Source organism: Protomyctophum parallelum (genome assembly GCF_964188405.1).
Source record: "Protomyctophum parallelum genome assembly, chromosome: 22".
In the NCBI taxonomy this organism is placed as follows: domain Eukaryota; kingdom Metazoa; phylum Chordata; class Actinopteri; order Myctophiformes; family Myctophidae; genus Protomyctophum; species Protomyctophum parallelum.
In genome coordinates, this window is record NC_139714.1 from 12,155,177 (window position 1) to 12,167,895 (window position 12,719).

The 12,719-nt window shown below is 44.8% G+C and overlaps 1 protein-coding gene across 1 annotated transcript in view; it reads left to right on the forward strand.

Moving 5' to 3' along the window:
- Nucleotides 1–12,719, forward strand: part of bltp3b (bridge-like lipid transfer protein family member 3B) — a 64,783-nt gene that overhangs the window by 21,200 nt on the left and 30,864 nt on the right. The window contains exons 3-7 of the mRNA XM_083758058.1: nt 1,826–1,864; nt 3,400–3,491; nt 4,348–4,537; nt 9,807–9,947; nt 12,223–12,390. Coding sequence (XP_083614184.1) covers nt 1,826–1,864; nt 3,400–3,491; nt 4,348–4,537; nt 9,807–9,947; nt 12,223–12,390 — 630 coding nt within the window. The remainder of the gene's footprint in view (nt 1–1,825; nt 1,865–3,399; nt 3,492–4,347; nt 4,538–9,806; nt 9,948–12,222; nt 12,391–12,719) is intronic.

The following is a 12,719-nucleotide window of genomic DNA, read 5'->3' on the forward strand; positions in this document are numbered from 1 at the left end:
CGTGTGTGTGAGTGTTTGTTTATTCCCCATGTGCCAATTGATCTTTGCGCTGCTGTTGAGTTAGTGTCTGGCTGTAACTTATCTTTATTGCCGTGTCACGAATCCTCACGATGTGTAAGAAAAAAAAGTTTGGTGCAGTGCAGTGGCTATAATAACCAAGTCATTTAGGGGGGGGGGGGGGGGGGGGTTTGACCTCTTTTAGACTTTGCTTCCCTTCTCTGCGTGCACTGATTTAATCAAATCATCAAGCAAACTTTATTTGTATAGCACCTTTACAACAACAGCCAAAGCTGACCAAAGTGCTGAACAGAGTAAAAGCAAGACAGTAGAGCATAGCAATATAAAACAATGAAAAGTGACAATAGAATATAAAACGGAGCATACAATAGCACAGAGCAGGAAATCAATATACAGTCAGGTAAATCAGGTGCAGTTAAAGGCGAGGGAGCACAGATGAGTTTTGAGGAGGGATTTAAAAGCCCCAATTGACTCGGCAGATCTAATATGGAGGGGCAGCATGTTCCAGAGTTTGGGGCCCGCAGCGGCAAAAGCCTGATCACCCCTGTTCCTCTTACTAGTCGTGAACTCGACCAGCAGCAGCTTGTCTGCAGACCTTAACGCTCTAAATGGGACGTAGGGCACAATTAGGTCAGAGAGGTAAGAGGAAGAGAGACCGTGAAGTGATTTAAAAACAAATAATTTAAATAGATTGAAGTAGGTGACGTTGTCCCAGAACCCCCGCAATGCTTCTAGAGCAGTGACGGTCGACCACAGACCCCCCCATTTGAAAAGGTTTTGTCCAGTGAGGGACCCCCACAAGATACTCTTTGTCAGTATTTTGTTTAGAAAATAGCTGATTTACAAGCTCACAATGCATCACATCACAATGTGAGCTTGTAGATCGTCTATCGAAGTGTTTAAATCCTTCCACATCTTGCTAGAGACCCCTGGGGGTCCCCACTTTGTTCTAGAGTTGTTGTTTTTTTAAAGTTTCTATTACTTGCTATTATAATTTATTTTAGTCAGTCATTGTGTTTTTTTAATTCAATTAACCTCCACAAATCCCCGAGAATGTTTCTGTTCTTGATTGAAATTTATAGCGTTTTGGAGAAACGAAGCCTTGAAAGTGAAAGGCGTACAGAATTAACATAAGTCCTTAATCTCCTTTTGGGGGAGTAAATGCTATATTTCATTTGGCAAAGGCCTGAGTCGGAGGCAGTTTGTGGCGGATTAATGGCGTGTGTGAGTGCGGTTTTCTTTCAGATGCCAGTTACACTGCCATTGATTCTTGTTTCACGTCACTCTGAGTCAACTTCATCTTTTTACTTGATTTAATTCCCTCCGAGTTGATCTGTGATTACTTTACAGTCAGATTTTTTTTTAATAGATTTACAGCAGCAGCCAAAAACACAACTTTTCCTTTTTATAATATTGATCAAAAGCAAACTAACTTGCACATATACCGGTAGACATGTTGACATCATGACGCATCACTAAACAGATTATTTGATTGATTCACTCCTTAATTGCATTCAGATGTATTTGGGAATTTCATCAACAGACATTGAACTTACCCGTTTTCAGAAGATGGGAATGTCTCACTTCCAATTTATGCTCCTTTGCACGATGGCATTGTGCACCAAAAGGTAGCAGACCTACTAAGCCTAGGTGTCACAAGGCGATACATCCCTGACATGTCGAGAGCTTGTTGATCTGCTATTTTATCGTGCGACACCGCTGTGCGACGAGGTATGAATGGGGCTGCAGTGGAACTGGAAGTCTTGTGCTCTAGAGACTCATTATCCCTCCTTGTTTGTGTTGACAGATACCATGGACGAAGCTCAAGACACACCCCATCACATTGGTAAGGCACGCACGCACGCACGCACGCACGCACGCACACACACACACACACACACACACACACACACACACACTGCTCACACTATCACTCAAGAGTCAAGACCAGTGTTCATTTATTTCTCTGCAGGTTTATCGTGTCATTAACAGCTTTGATTGTTGAAATAATATAATAATAATTCATTAAAGGTAAATCTGTCAAAAGTACATATAAAACAAAATAAAGTACATGCAAAAGAAAAATAATAATAAAATGTATTAGAATAAGCATACAGGCGAGGAACAGAAAAGGCCCACTTTGACAATGACAATGAGCTTACGTGTCATAATCTGTCACGTGGTAAAGGCTTTTTTCTTTTTCATCACACGGTAAACAACAGGACACCAGCAAACGAGTTGTAATTGTTGGTGTCGTCGTAGGTGTCTGGTTGGCAGACGGCTAAACTGGCCCCAGTCTCTAGGTCGGCGTAATTACCAGAGCATAGACTACTGGGGAACAACAGCAGAAGCACGACGACGCGATCCATCTTGCCAGCCACCTCGGTGAAGAGCCCTCTCTGTCCCACTGCTATTTATATGATCACCTAGTAGTGTTATCTACAGTAGGGTAACCACATGTCTCGGTTTTGGCCGTGTTTCGAGAACAGGTTGACATAGGTTTTACGAGAATAGGTTGACATAGGTTTTACGAGAATAGGTTGACATACAAGTTATGTCTGTGTTTTCTCAGAAATATAATTATTGTTTATACATTACGTTCCGGTTTGGCAGGGTTTGACGATTGACAGGGCAACAAAAGAGTGTTTAAATCTATTATGCACATACCGTATAGAACTCCACGGTATGTGTATAATAGATTTAAACACTCTTTTGTTCCCCTGTCAATCAAAATGCTCAATCAGAGATTGCCAAATACACTTTACTGACTCAGAGATTCAGGGATTGCCAAAAGCACTTCATTGACTAGTTGCAAGGGAATGTGTGCAATATCTCTGTTTTGTGTATGTTGGGAGTTTCATGGTGTTTTTTCCTTTTCGTATGTGAACGTGTCTGTTATTTGTATGCAACTGTGACTCTGTCTCCAAGACAAATTTCTCCAAAGGGAGACAAATAAAGACAACCTTGAACCTTGAACCTTGAATAGCCTTGCGCAAACCTGCGCAGCAAAGCACGCGTGTTAGGGGCGTTCTTTTGGTGAGTGCGGTGGCCACAGAGCAGTTCAACTGGAGCATTTGGGGGTTAAATGTCTTGCTCAAGGGCACTTCAACAGTGGCTGTTTAAAGGACTTGTGGGAGTTGGTCAATCACTTCCATGACCAGATTCTTCATGGCGGTTCCGGGTTTTGAACCGAACCTTTCGTTGCTCATCTAACCTTTAGGCCACTGCTCATGATGTTCTTCAAACTACAAATATCCAAGCAGGCTTTTTGGAACGGAAAGTCTCAAAGAACAATAACCCTATAGAAGGCATAGATTGTTGGCGGTGAAGCTGATCTCACGTGTCTGTGTCTCTCTCTGTCTCTCAATCTCTGGCCATCAGACTCTGGATAAAGTGGTGATGGACATGAGCACCTGTGATGAGCCCCGTGCACCCAACGGCCCGTCTCCCATAGCAACAGCCTCAGGACAAAGGTGAGCTGAGTTCAATGTTTATGCTTCTATACACGTATAATGCAATGCCCATAACCACGTACATAGCGTCCCCCTATTCTGGGCATGCCATAATAGGTCAGCATTTGGCAAAAATAACAGTAGCAATATCTACAAGAACCTACAAGTGTTGTGTTGTGAACTTGTAGATCAGCCATCTCTGGCGAAGAAATTTGGTGTAGAGGGAAAAAGACCCTGTTTTTAACTTTAAGTGGTTCACAATGTGTACAACGGTTTACTCTACTGTACTGTGTTTTATATGAAATGTAAAGCACTTGCTCAAAAGTGCTCTATAAATAAAGTTTATTATTATTATTACTTTCAGCTTTATTTGAGACCTTGCAGACAGTATGCAGTGATTTCCTCAACCAAAACGCTGAACGCAAAAACATAATATTCATATATTTCCTGGGACAGTTGCTGCATTGTTTAGAAATGGCAGTAGAGACACAAGAGACTGAGGCTGGAGGTTGGAGGGACACGCAGCGTGAGTCTGGAGCCAGAATGGAACTGGGGCGTTTGCCATTACGTGGTGCTGATGCGCTGATGTCTATCTAAAACCCACACCACTTCTCTCTTCTTCCCTGTCTTTGTTTTCTTGGGAAAATGACACGACGGGAACTATATGCACAAAAACGAATTTCATCCCTTTCTACTAAACTGTGACGTGACAATAAATTCTCGTCTCGTCATCTACCCTCTTATATGCATTACATAAATATCTCCGCTCCTCTCTCTCTCCTCCTCTCCCTCGCTCTCTTTCTCCTCCGCTCTCTTTATCTCCTCTTCTATCTCTCTTTCTGTCCCTCCCCCTCCCTCTCTGCTCTCCCGCGCCCAGTGAGTACGGCTTTGCTGAGAAGGTGGTGGAGGGCATCTCTCTGTCCATCAACTCCATAGTGATCCGGATCAGTGCCAAGGCGTTCAACGCCTCCTTCGAGCTCTCCCAGCTGCAGGTGTACAGCGTCAACACCAGCTGGAGCATCAGCGACCTGCGCTTCACGCGCATCCAGGACCCCCAGAGAGGAGAGGTACAGCGCCACGGTTCCACCTCCCGCTCTAATAATATAACCCCCTTATTCCCAGACCGCCCTCCTCTCATCTGCAGCACAGCACTTTATTGTATCACTTCTCAAACCCTCTCAACCTGGCGTCCCTAGTTTGGGCATGTCGTTATAGACCAGGGGGTGCCAGACCTTTTTGACTCGAGAGCTACTTTCAAAATGACCAGCGCAAAAAAGATCTACCCACCAAAAAATCTGATCTCATTGCTGAAATTAGTTCAACCCATTCTGACCTGAGATCAGATTCATACGAGGTTTCCGCCGGACACACACTGGTCTGATGAACCCATTCTGACCTGAGATCAGATTAAAAAAATGTCAGTCGTTCTTCGATTTTTACAAAAATAGCAGACCTACAAGCTCGTATCGCGCCACTCGGTGGCGCGATATGAGCTTGTAGATCTGCTATTTTTCAAAATGGGTGCCCGGTCAGAATTAGTTTAAAGAACATGACAAACACACTTAGAATGTGAAATATAGGGGGGGGGGGGGGGGGGAATGGAAATAGTTTTAGTTTTTGTATGTAACTTTCTAATGCTACTGATCTTTGTGCTCAACACTCTTGAGTCACCTTAAGTGACAGATGCCAAATTATATATTTTTATATTACATTATATAATGTTTAGGGGCCATGTCATGTGATCTACCTGCACACACTTTGTGATCTACTGGTAGATCGCAATCAACCTTTTGGGCACCCTTGTTATAGACGATACATATTGATATTAATACAGTACATAATTAATATGTACTGTAGCTTGTATTGGCTTCATTGGCTATTTTCACAGTTAGTCATACAACGAACAATATGCTTTTTTTCGATGCAGCTAGATGTTGGCTACTTGTTCAAATATGTTATATATTATATGTTATGTTATATATGTTATTTAGAAAGACATATACTCTTTGCTTGTCCATGAATGCTACGAATGTTATTTATATATAGCATGTTTAGACAGATGCTAAGTTTGGTGTTTATTGGCAACCTGGTTACTTTGAAGTATTACATATTTTTTAAGACATTTATTTTTTGCGTTTATTGATAGATTACAGTTGTATGACAGGAAATGGGGAGAGATGGGGGGGGCAGCAAAGGTCGTCGGGATCGGGACTCGAACCCGCGACACGGTGTAAGGCAGCCTAGGGGCCTAGACTAGAGATGTCCCGATATCATTTTTTTCAGACCAAGTACGAGTACTTTCTTTTAAGTATTCACCGATACCGAGTACCGATACGAGTACTTTTTATTTTTGTTGAATAACCACTTATTTTACCACCTCCCGTCTACACTACAGTTGTCATTTATGCTTGTAGATCAGCCGTTTTGGGCGCTTTGCTCATTTTGCTGCCGTGTTGGGTCAGACTTGCTCCCGTTGCATTGAGCGTTCAGCCAGTGTCAATTGAATGTTGTAGTACTCGTCTCAAAGTATCGGGCCCGGTTCAGATACTCGAGTACGAGTACTTTAGGCTAGTATCGGCCGAGTACCCGATACCAGTATCGGTATCGGAACAACTCTAGCCTAGACGGCTATGCCAGCCACGCGGGCCGAAGCACTACATGGTTGTGGATCTATTTACTTGAACATTTACCCAGTTTTTTGGCTGACTGGGGTTCATGTCCTTTGTCATCTTGCACTTTGCATTGCCAGTCACAAGGATGGAAGGAGTGTCAGATAAATGCCTACACACAACCCCCTCTGAACTCCGTCTTGTGGAGTTGTCCAAGAGGAAGTGCAGAGCAAGCGTAGTACGGCAGTGGCTCAGGGGCGGAGTGGCCGGTAGAGCGGACAGATCTGGACACTGTGAAGTAAATGAGCTGAAAGTATATTTACTATATAGCCCATAAACATACGTAAACGTGACTAAATACTCAGGCAAAGATACGGAGAATAGGACGGACGACGGTGAAGGCAGATGAAAGTTTCCAAGTCCATTTTATTTCAGATTGAGTAGAGTACAGCAGATCACAACCATGGAGCCCCAGCCCCATGGACCCAGCCAGCCTGACGGCTTCTGGCCTAACACACACAGTTACATTTTGGTAGGCTTTAAATACAAGTCAAGACAAAGAGATCAAAGAGACATGACCAAAAGGTGGTTCCCTAACCCCCACTGTCCCAAATGGTCCATGTATGTCTAAATAAGGTAGTAGGTCTGAGCAAGCTCAAAGTAGGCCTGTAGGCTATTTACCATAGAATGCAAGCTGTGAACTGGTGACTATATGCGTCTGCCCTGTTGTCTTTCCCCCCCCTGCATGCAGCAAGAGAGAGAGAGAGACCAGGGTACATTTTTAGTTTAAAGGTAAAAGAATTTAGTCCGTCCAGTTTAACATTACTAATACTATAGGCTATATTTAATGTGTATTTGTGATTTCAATATACATCATAGCCTCCCTTTGAGGCAACCTTGCCTCATAAAACGAATATTGAACACAATTTACCATGGTCCTCCCTTTTGCACTGACTGGCTTGAACATCAGAAAACATGACACACAAAGAATCACATCAAACATTACAGTAGGCCATGTATACAAGATCGGTCATTCGTACATGTACACAATACACGTCGCTAAATCCAACCCCTTTTGCTTATCAAAGCACCCAATAATCGAATCAAAGTGTGTTACAGATTTCATACCTGACATCTGAAGCTCGTAGCTTCAGCTAATGTCAAGGATAAATTTACTATAGTCATCCAAAAAATGATTCGTAACTTTCGTTATTTTTAGTTAACTCCTCTTTTAGCACATGCAGAAAGCACCCATCATTTATATCTAACACTCTAGAATACCAAGGCTCACAAATAACCAATTTACTGCGGCGACCCTAACGCTACTCTCTTCCCATCATGCACACCTGACCACATCTCTGTGATTCACCGTCACTGTTAAAAGAGCCCTACGTTTCCAGATCTCATGCATGCTAAAAGGTTATACACTTACGTTAAAATCATAGAGTGTCCTATATACCTTTAGAGTCTCCCCACATGTCATAGCATAAATACCTTGTTGACTTTACCCATTCACAAATTTATTCGAACATAAATAAAAACTTTATGCACAATTAGGACGGTTGACACTTATGCGTACGACAGGAGCACTGCCTTTCGCCTGACAAAGAAACATCTAACTAACTGTACTCCGGTAAATATCTCTGTTCAGTTTCAAATCCCCCTTAGGCATATTCATCCCCATTAAGTCAACTTCTCTAATTAAAATACCCGACACAAATCAACATACAGGCCCAGTATATGTTGAACTATAGACAAACGTAGACATATACATTTGAAATCAAATGGAACGATATCCATCTGATATAATAGAACCATACTGTGTAATGTTGCTCTTCTCTTCTTTGCCTCACCTTCTCGAATGTCCATTCGTCGCCAGCGCACAGAGGCCAAACGAAGTTGTGTTGCAGTACAAATGCGCACCGCATGGCGTAGGCCGCTCTGTTATCGAGAGCTGCCCATTGTCCGAAAACGTTCATTCTGAATTCTGATCTGAATTCACTTTCATCACCTCCTCCCTTTCAGTCACCACATGACTGAATAAACAGAAAGTGAATCAGCGTGTTGCGCGCCGCGTTGCAAGCCTGTAGATCAGCCGCCTTGCATGCCGTCGCCGTCGAACCACGCAGAGGCGCCCGCCGAGAAGAGATGAAGAGCGACACCGCCTCCCTTTGATCGCTGACCGTCTGATGAACGCCCATGGGCCGGGGTACATGCCACGCTGCGCATCCTCACCCCGCCGCCCAGTCGCCGTGCATCCTCTGGTCCCCGATCGCCGAGAGCCGCCGCCGTTCATCGCCGCTCCTCCCCGCCGCGCCGGACAGGCCGCCGCCATCATCTTGAAACACCGCTGGCCTGGGTCGACTGCAGCACGCAGCACCGCCGTCTTCCATCCAAAAATTGCCGACCGAAATACTGTTAGACTGAAAAATTCCCTTGCTGGTTCTCTCGCCTGGCGCAAAAAAAAGCACCAAAAAAGCGACCGGTATCGGCACCACTTTGAAGTAAATGGGCTGAAAGTATATTTACTATACTATATAGCCCATGAACATACGTAAACTTTGACTAAATACTCAGGCAAAGATACGGAGAATAGGACGGACGACGGTGAAGGCAGATGAGAGTTTCCAAGTCCATTTTATTTCAGATTGAGTAGAGTACAGCAGATCACAACCATGGGGCATGGAGCCCCATGCACCCAGGCACCCAGGCAGCCTCACGGCTCTCTGGGCACTAACACACCGTAGATACATTTCAATAGGTTTAAATACAAGTCAAGACAAAGAGATCAAAGAGACATGACCAAAAGGTGGTCCCTAACCCCCACTGTCCCAAATGGTCCATGTATGTCTAAATAAGGTAGTAGTGGTCAACAGGAAGGAGCACAATAGGAGACCTCTTATCTAAGCAAGCCCAAAGTAGGCCTGTAGGCTATTTACCATAGAGTACCAGCTGTGATCTATTTGACATACAGGGACCCCTGTCTCTGTCCAGACCTGTTTGTTCCTCTCATTTGAGCAGAGATACAAAGATCCACTTTAGTTTATTTAAACATATTTAGTCTGTCTAGTTTAATTGTGATTTCAATATACTTCAACTGAACCAATGGGTGAATGTAATGCCCAATCTATGTAAAGCGCCTTGGATAAAGACACTATATATAAATGTACCATTTACCGTTTTATTTACCATTAGTACAGATTTCTGTGAATTGATTGAACATGGATCCTCTTTGTGCCTCAGATGAGTAGTATACAGATTTGGGCTGTGGATTGATTGAACATGGACCCTTTGTGTGCTTCAGATGAGTCGTATACAGATTTGGGCAGTGTATTGATTGAACATGGACCCTCTGTGTGCCTCAGATGATATACAGATTTGGGCTGTGGATTGATTGAACATGGACCCTCTGTGTGCTTCAGATGAGTAGTATACAGATTTGGGCGGTGTATTGATTGAGCATGGACCCTCTGTGTGCTTCAGATAAGTCGTATACAGATTTGGGCGGTGTATTGATTGAACTTGGACCCTCTGTGTGCTTCAGATGAGTCGTATACAGATTTGGGCGGTGTATTGATTGAACTTGGACCCTCTGTGTGCTTCAGATGAGTCGTATACAGATTTGGGCGGTGTATTGATTGAACATGGACCCTCTGTGTGCTTCAGATGAGTCGTATACAGATTTGGGCGGTGTATTGATTGAACTTGGACCCTCTGTGTGCTTCAGATGCTGACCTTCAAGGAGATCAGCTGGCAGATGATCCGCATCGAGGCCGACGCCATCCAGAGTGCCGAGCACGAAATGCTGAGTGCGCCCATCCGCCTTATAACCAACCAGTCCAAGATCAGAGTCACTCTCAAAAGACGGGTTGGTGCACTCACGACGCACGCACGCACGCACGCACGCACGCACGCACGCACGCACGCACGCACGCACGCACGCACGCACGCACGCACGCACGCACGCACGCACGCACGCACGCACGCACGCACGCACGCACGCACACACACACACACACACACACACACACACACACACACACACACACACACACACACACACACACACACACACACACACACGCCCCAAATAACACCGTAGAAAGCATGAGTGTCTATTTTGACAGCAGGAATTGCCTGTCATAATTTGACCCCCCTGTATCAGGATGTATTAGGATGTTGATATTCATTCATCAGCCAACACTCCCCACTGACAGGTAGACAACCATAAATCAACCATTTCTCTTGTGAGGATCAGGGAAATTGTCCTCATCATAATGTCCATTTCTCAAATTGTACTAGACTTGTGGGGACATTTGGCCACGCACGCATGTGCGAGCACCGTGGCCAACCAGAGATGAATACACATGTGTTTTAATCAAGTCTCATCCTCATAAAAGACTCCTGTGTTCGACTAATTAGATTCACTGTGTCTCAGGCTGTTGCAGTGCAGCTGAATCACGCTTTTATCGTTGGCTGGCACACGTTTGTACTGCTATACTTCTGAGAACTTTCCAAATAGCGGGATGGCACTTTTATAAACGCCATCTTTACCACGTCTTTTAGCATGTTTTAACCCTATCCTAAAAGCCTGACTCTGACATACAAAGTGTCTTGAGACAACTCGTTGTGATTTGACACTATAATAAAATTGAATTGAATTGAAAATACTTATTTGCACACCGAATATTGTCCGATCTACAAGCTCGGAGTGTGTTGTACTTGCGACATGCACGCGTGCACGCACAGCTACTCAATCTAGGTTAAAGCGATCCTTGTGTGTTTTGTGTTGCCACAGAACAGAGAGGTGTGATGGGAGGTGACATTTGATATTTTAGTTCCAGTTTGGGAGTTAAAGAGACAGCCTGAAGGCAACGCACTTCCCCTCATAATGCTCGCATTCAGCCAAGAGGAAGCCAGGCGCACTGACAGTTGTAACAGTTGGCCTGTGGATATTCTTTTAGAAAAGTTCCATCCAACTCTTCCTGTATAATCAGATCTATTTATACCACCTGACCACCACCACCACCGCATGGACGCTTAATTACTGCACCGTAAAACCCTCAGCGTTCATTTAACTCTGAAGAGAGCGCAGATAAATCCAAAGACCAGCTAGGGTCCATTTACTGTGCATGTGTGTGCACATGCACAGCTTCCATGGCAGCTTCAATACACACAACGTTTGTGTATGTGCAACTGTATGTGCGCGCGAACACACACACACACACACACACACACACACGCACGCACACTCACACACACACACTCAAACCAAGCTAGTGTGTGCCCACCATGAGATGAATACACATCTGTTTAAAGTTGAGTCTCATCTTCATAAAAAGGCCACAAAAGGCTCTTGTGTTAAACTAATTAGACCCATTGTGCCTCCGACTCATTGTGTCGTAGCACAGCCGAAGGAGGCGTTTACCATTGGCTGACTGACTGCACGACAGAAACCAAAACCAGAAGTGTGGCAGATAATGTCCCATATCATTAAACCATGTCATGTGTGGAAAGCTTGGTTACCGTCCAAACAACCAGTCAGGAACATTGTGTACACACAAGCCCTGGAACATTCTAGTGTGGCCGGCCCGTCACAGTCTCCTGACTCGAACTCCATTAGAATGTCTCTGGTTGGATTTGAAGAAGGCAGGTTGCAAAACACAAACCAAAGAATGCTAATTAATTGGGAGGCCATTGCACAATGGGCTAAAACCTTTTATGGGAATTTGAATAAACTGTAAAATGTGATTCTGTATGTCAGTGGTTCCCAAGGTGGGGTCCTTGAGGGAGTTCCAGGGGGTCCCCAGCTGAATGATAGTTTGTAAACCAAATGGACCCTTATGGGGTCTGTAGTACACTCTCATAGTTAAATTAACATTTATTTTACAATATAAATCGGGGTCCCAGAGATAGATATGGCATTCAATGGGGGTCCGGTGACTGCATGTCAATGCATGTCAAACTGGGGGTCCTTGAAATTAAACGGGTTGAGAATCACTGCTAGAGCCGTAAATATCTTCTCTCATGGGGGGTCCCTGACATTATCTCTTCAAATGGAGGTCCGCGGGTTAATGAATGTCAATTTGGGGGTCCTTGACATGAAAAAAGTTTGGGAAACCAACAACTGCTGTCTGTTTCAGATGAAAGACTGTAACGTGGTGGCCTCCAAGCTCATCCTGATCCTGGACGACCTGCTGTGGGTGCTGACGGACTCCCAGCTCAAAGCCATGGTCCAGTACGCCAAGTCCCTGAGCGAGGCCATGGAGAGGTCCACGCAGCAGAGGAAGAGCCAGGCCACCGACGAGCAGGTACAGCACCACCCCGTGCAACCGTACATACGGCAGCAGCGCTGTGGTTTTCAACCCGCTTCATATCAAGGCCCATTGTTTTATTCGGCATTCGAGTCCAGTCCACCAGACCACCATTTGATGTGGTGGTCGGGTGGGCTGCTGTGACTCAGGAGGTAGAGCAGGTCGTCCAATGATCCCTGGGTCGGCGGTTCGAATCCCGGCTCCTCCTGTCCACATGTCGAAGTGTCCTTGGGCAAGACACTGAACCCTACATTGCCTCCAATGAGTCGGTGTGAGCTTGCCACCATTGGTGTGTGAATGTGGGAAGTGAGGACGCTGGCATCGAC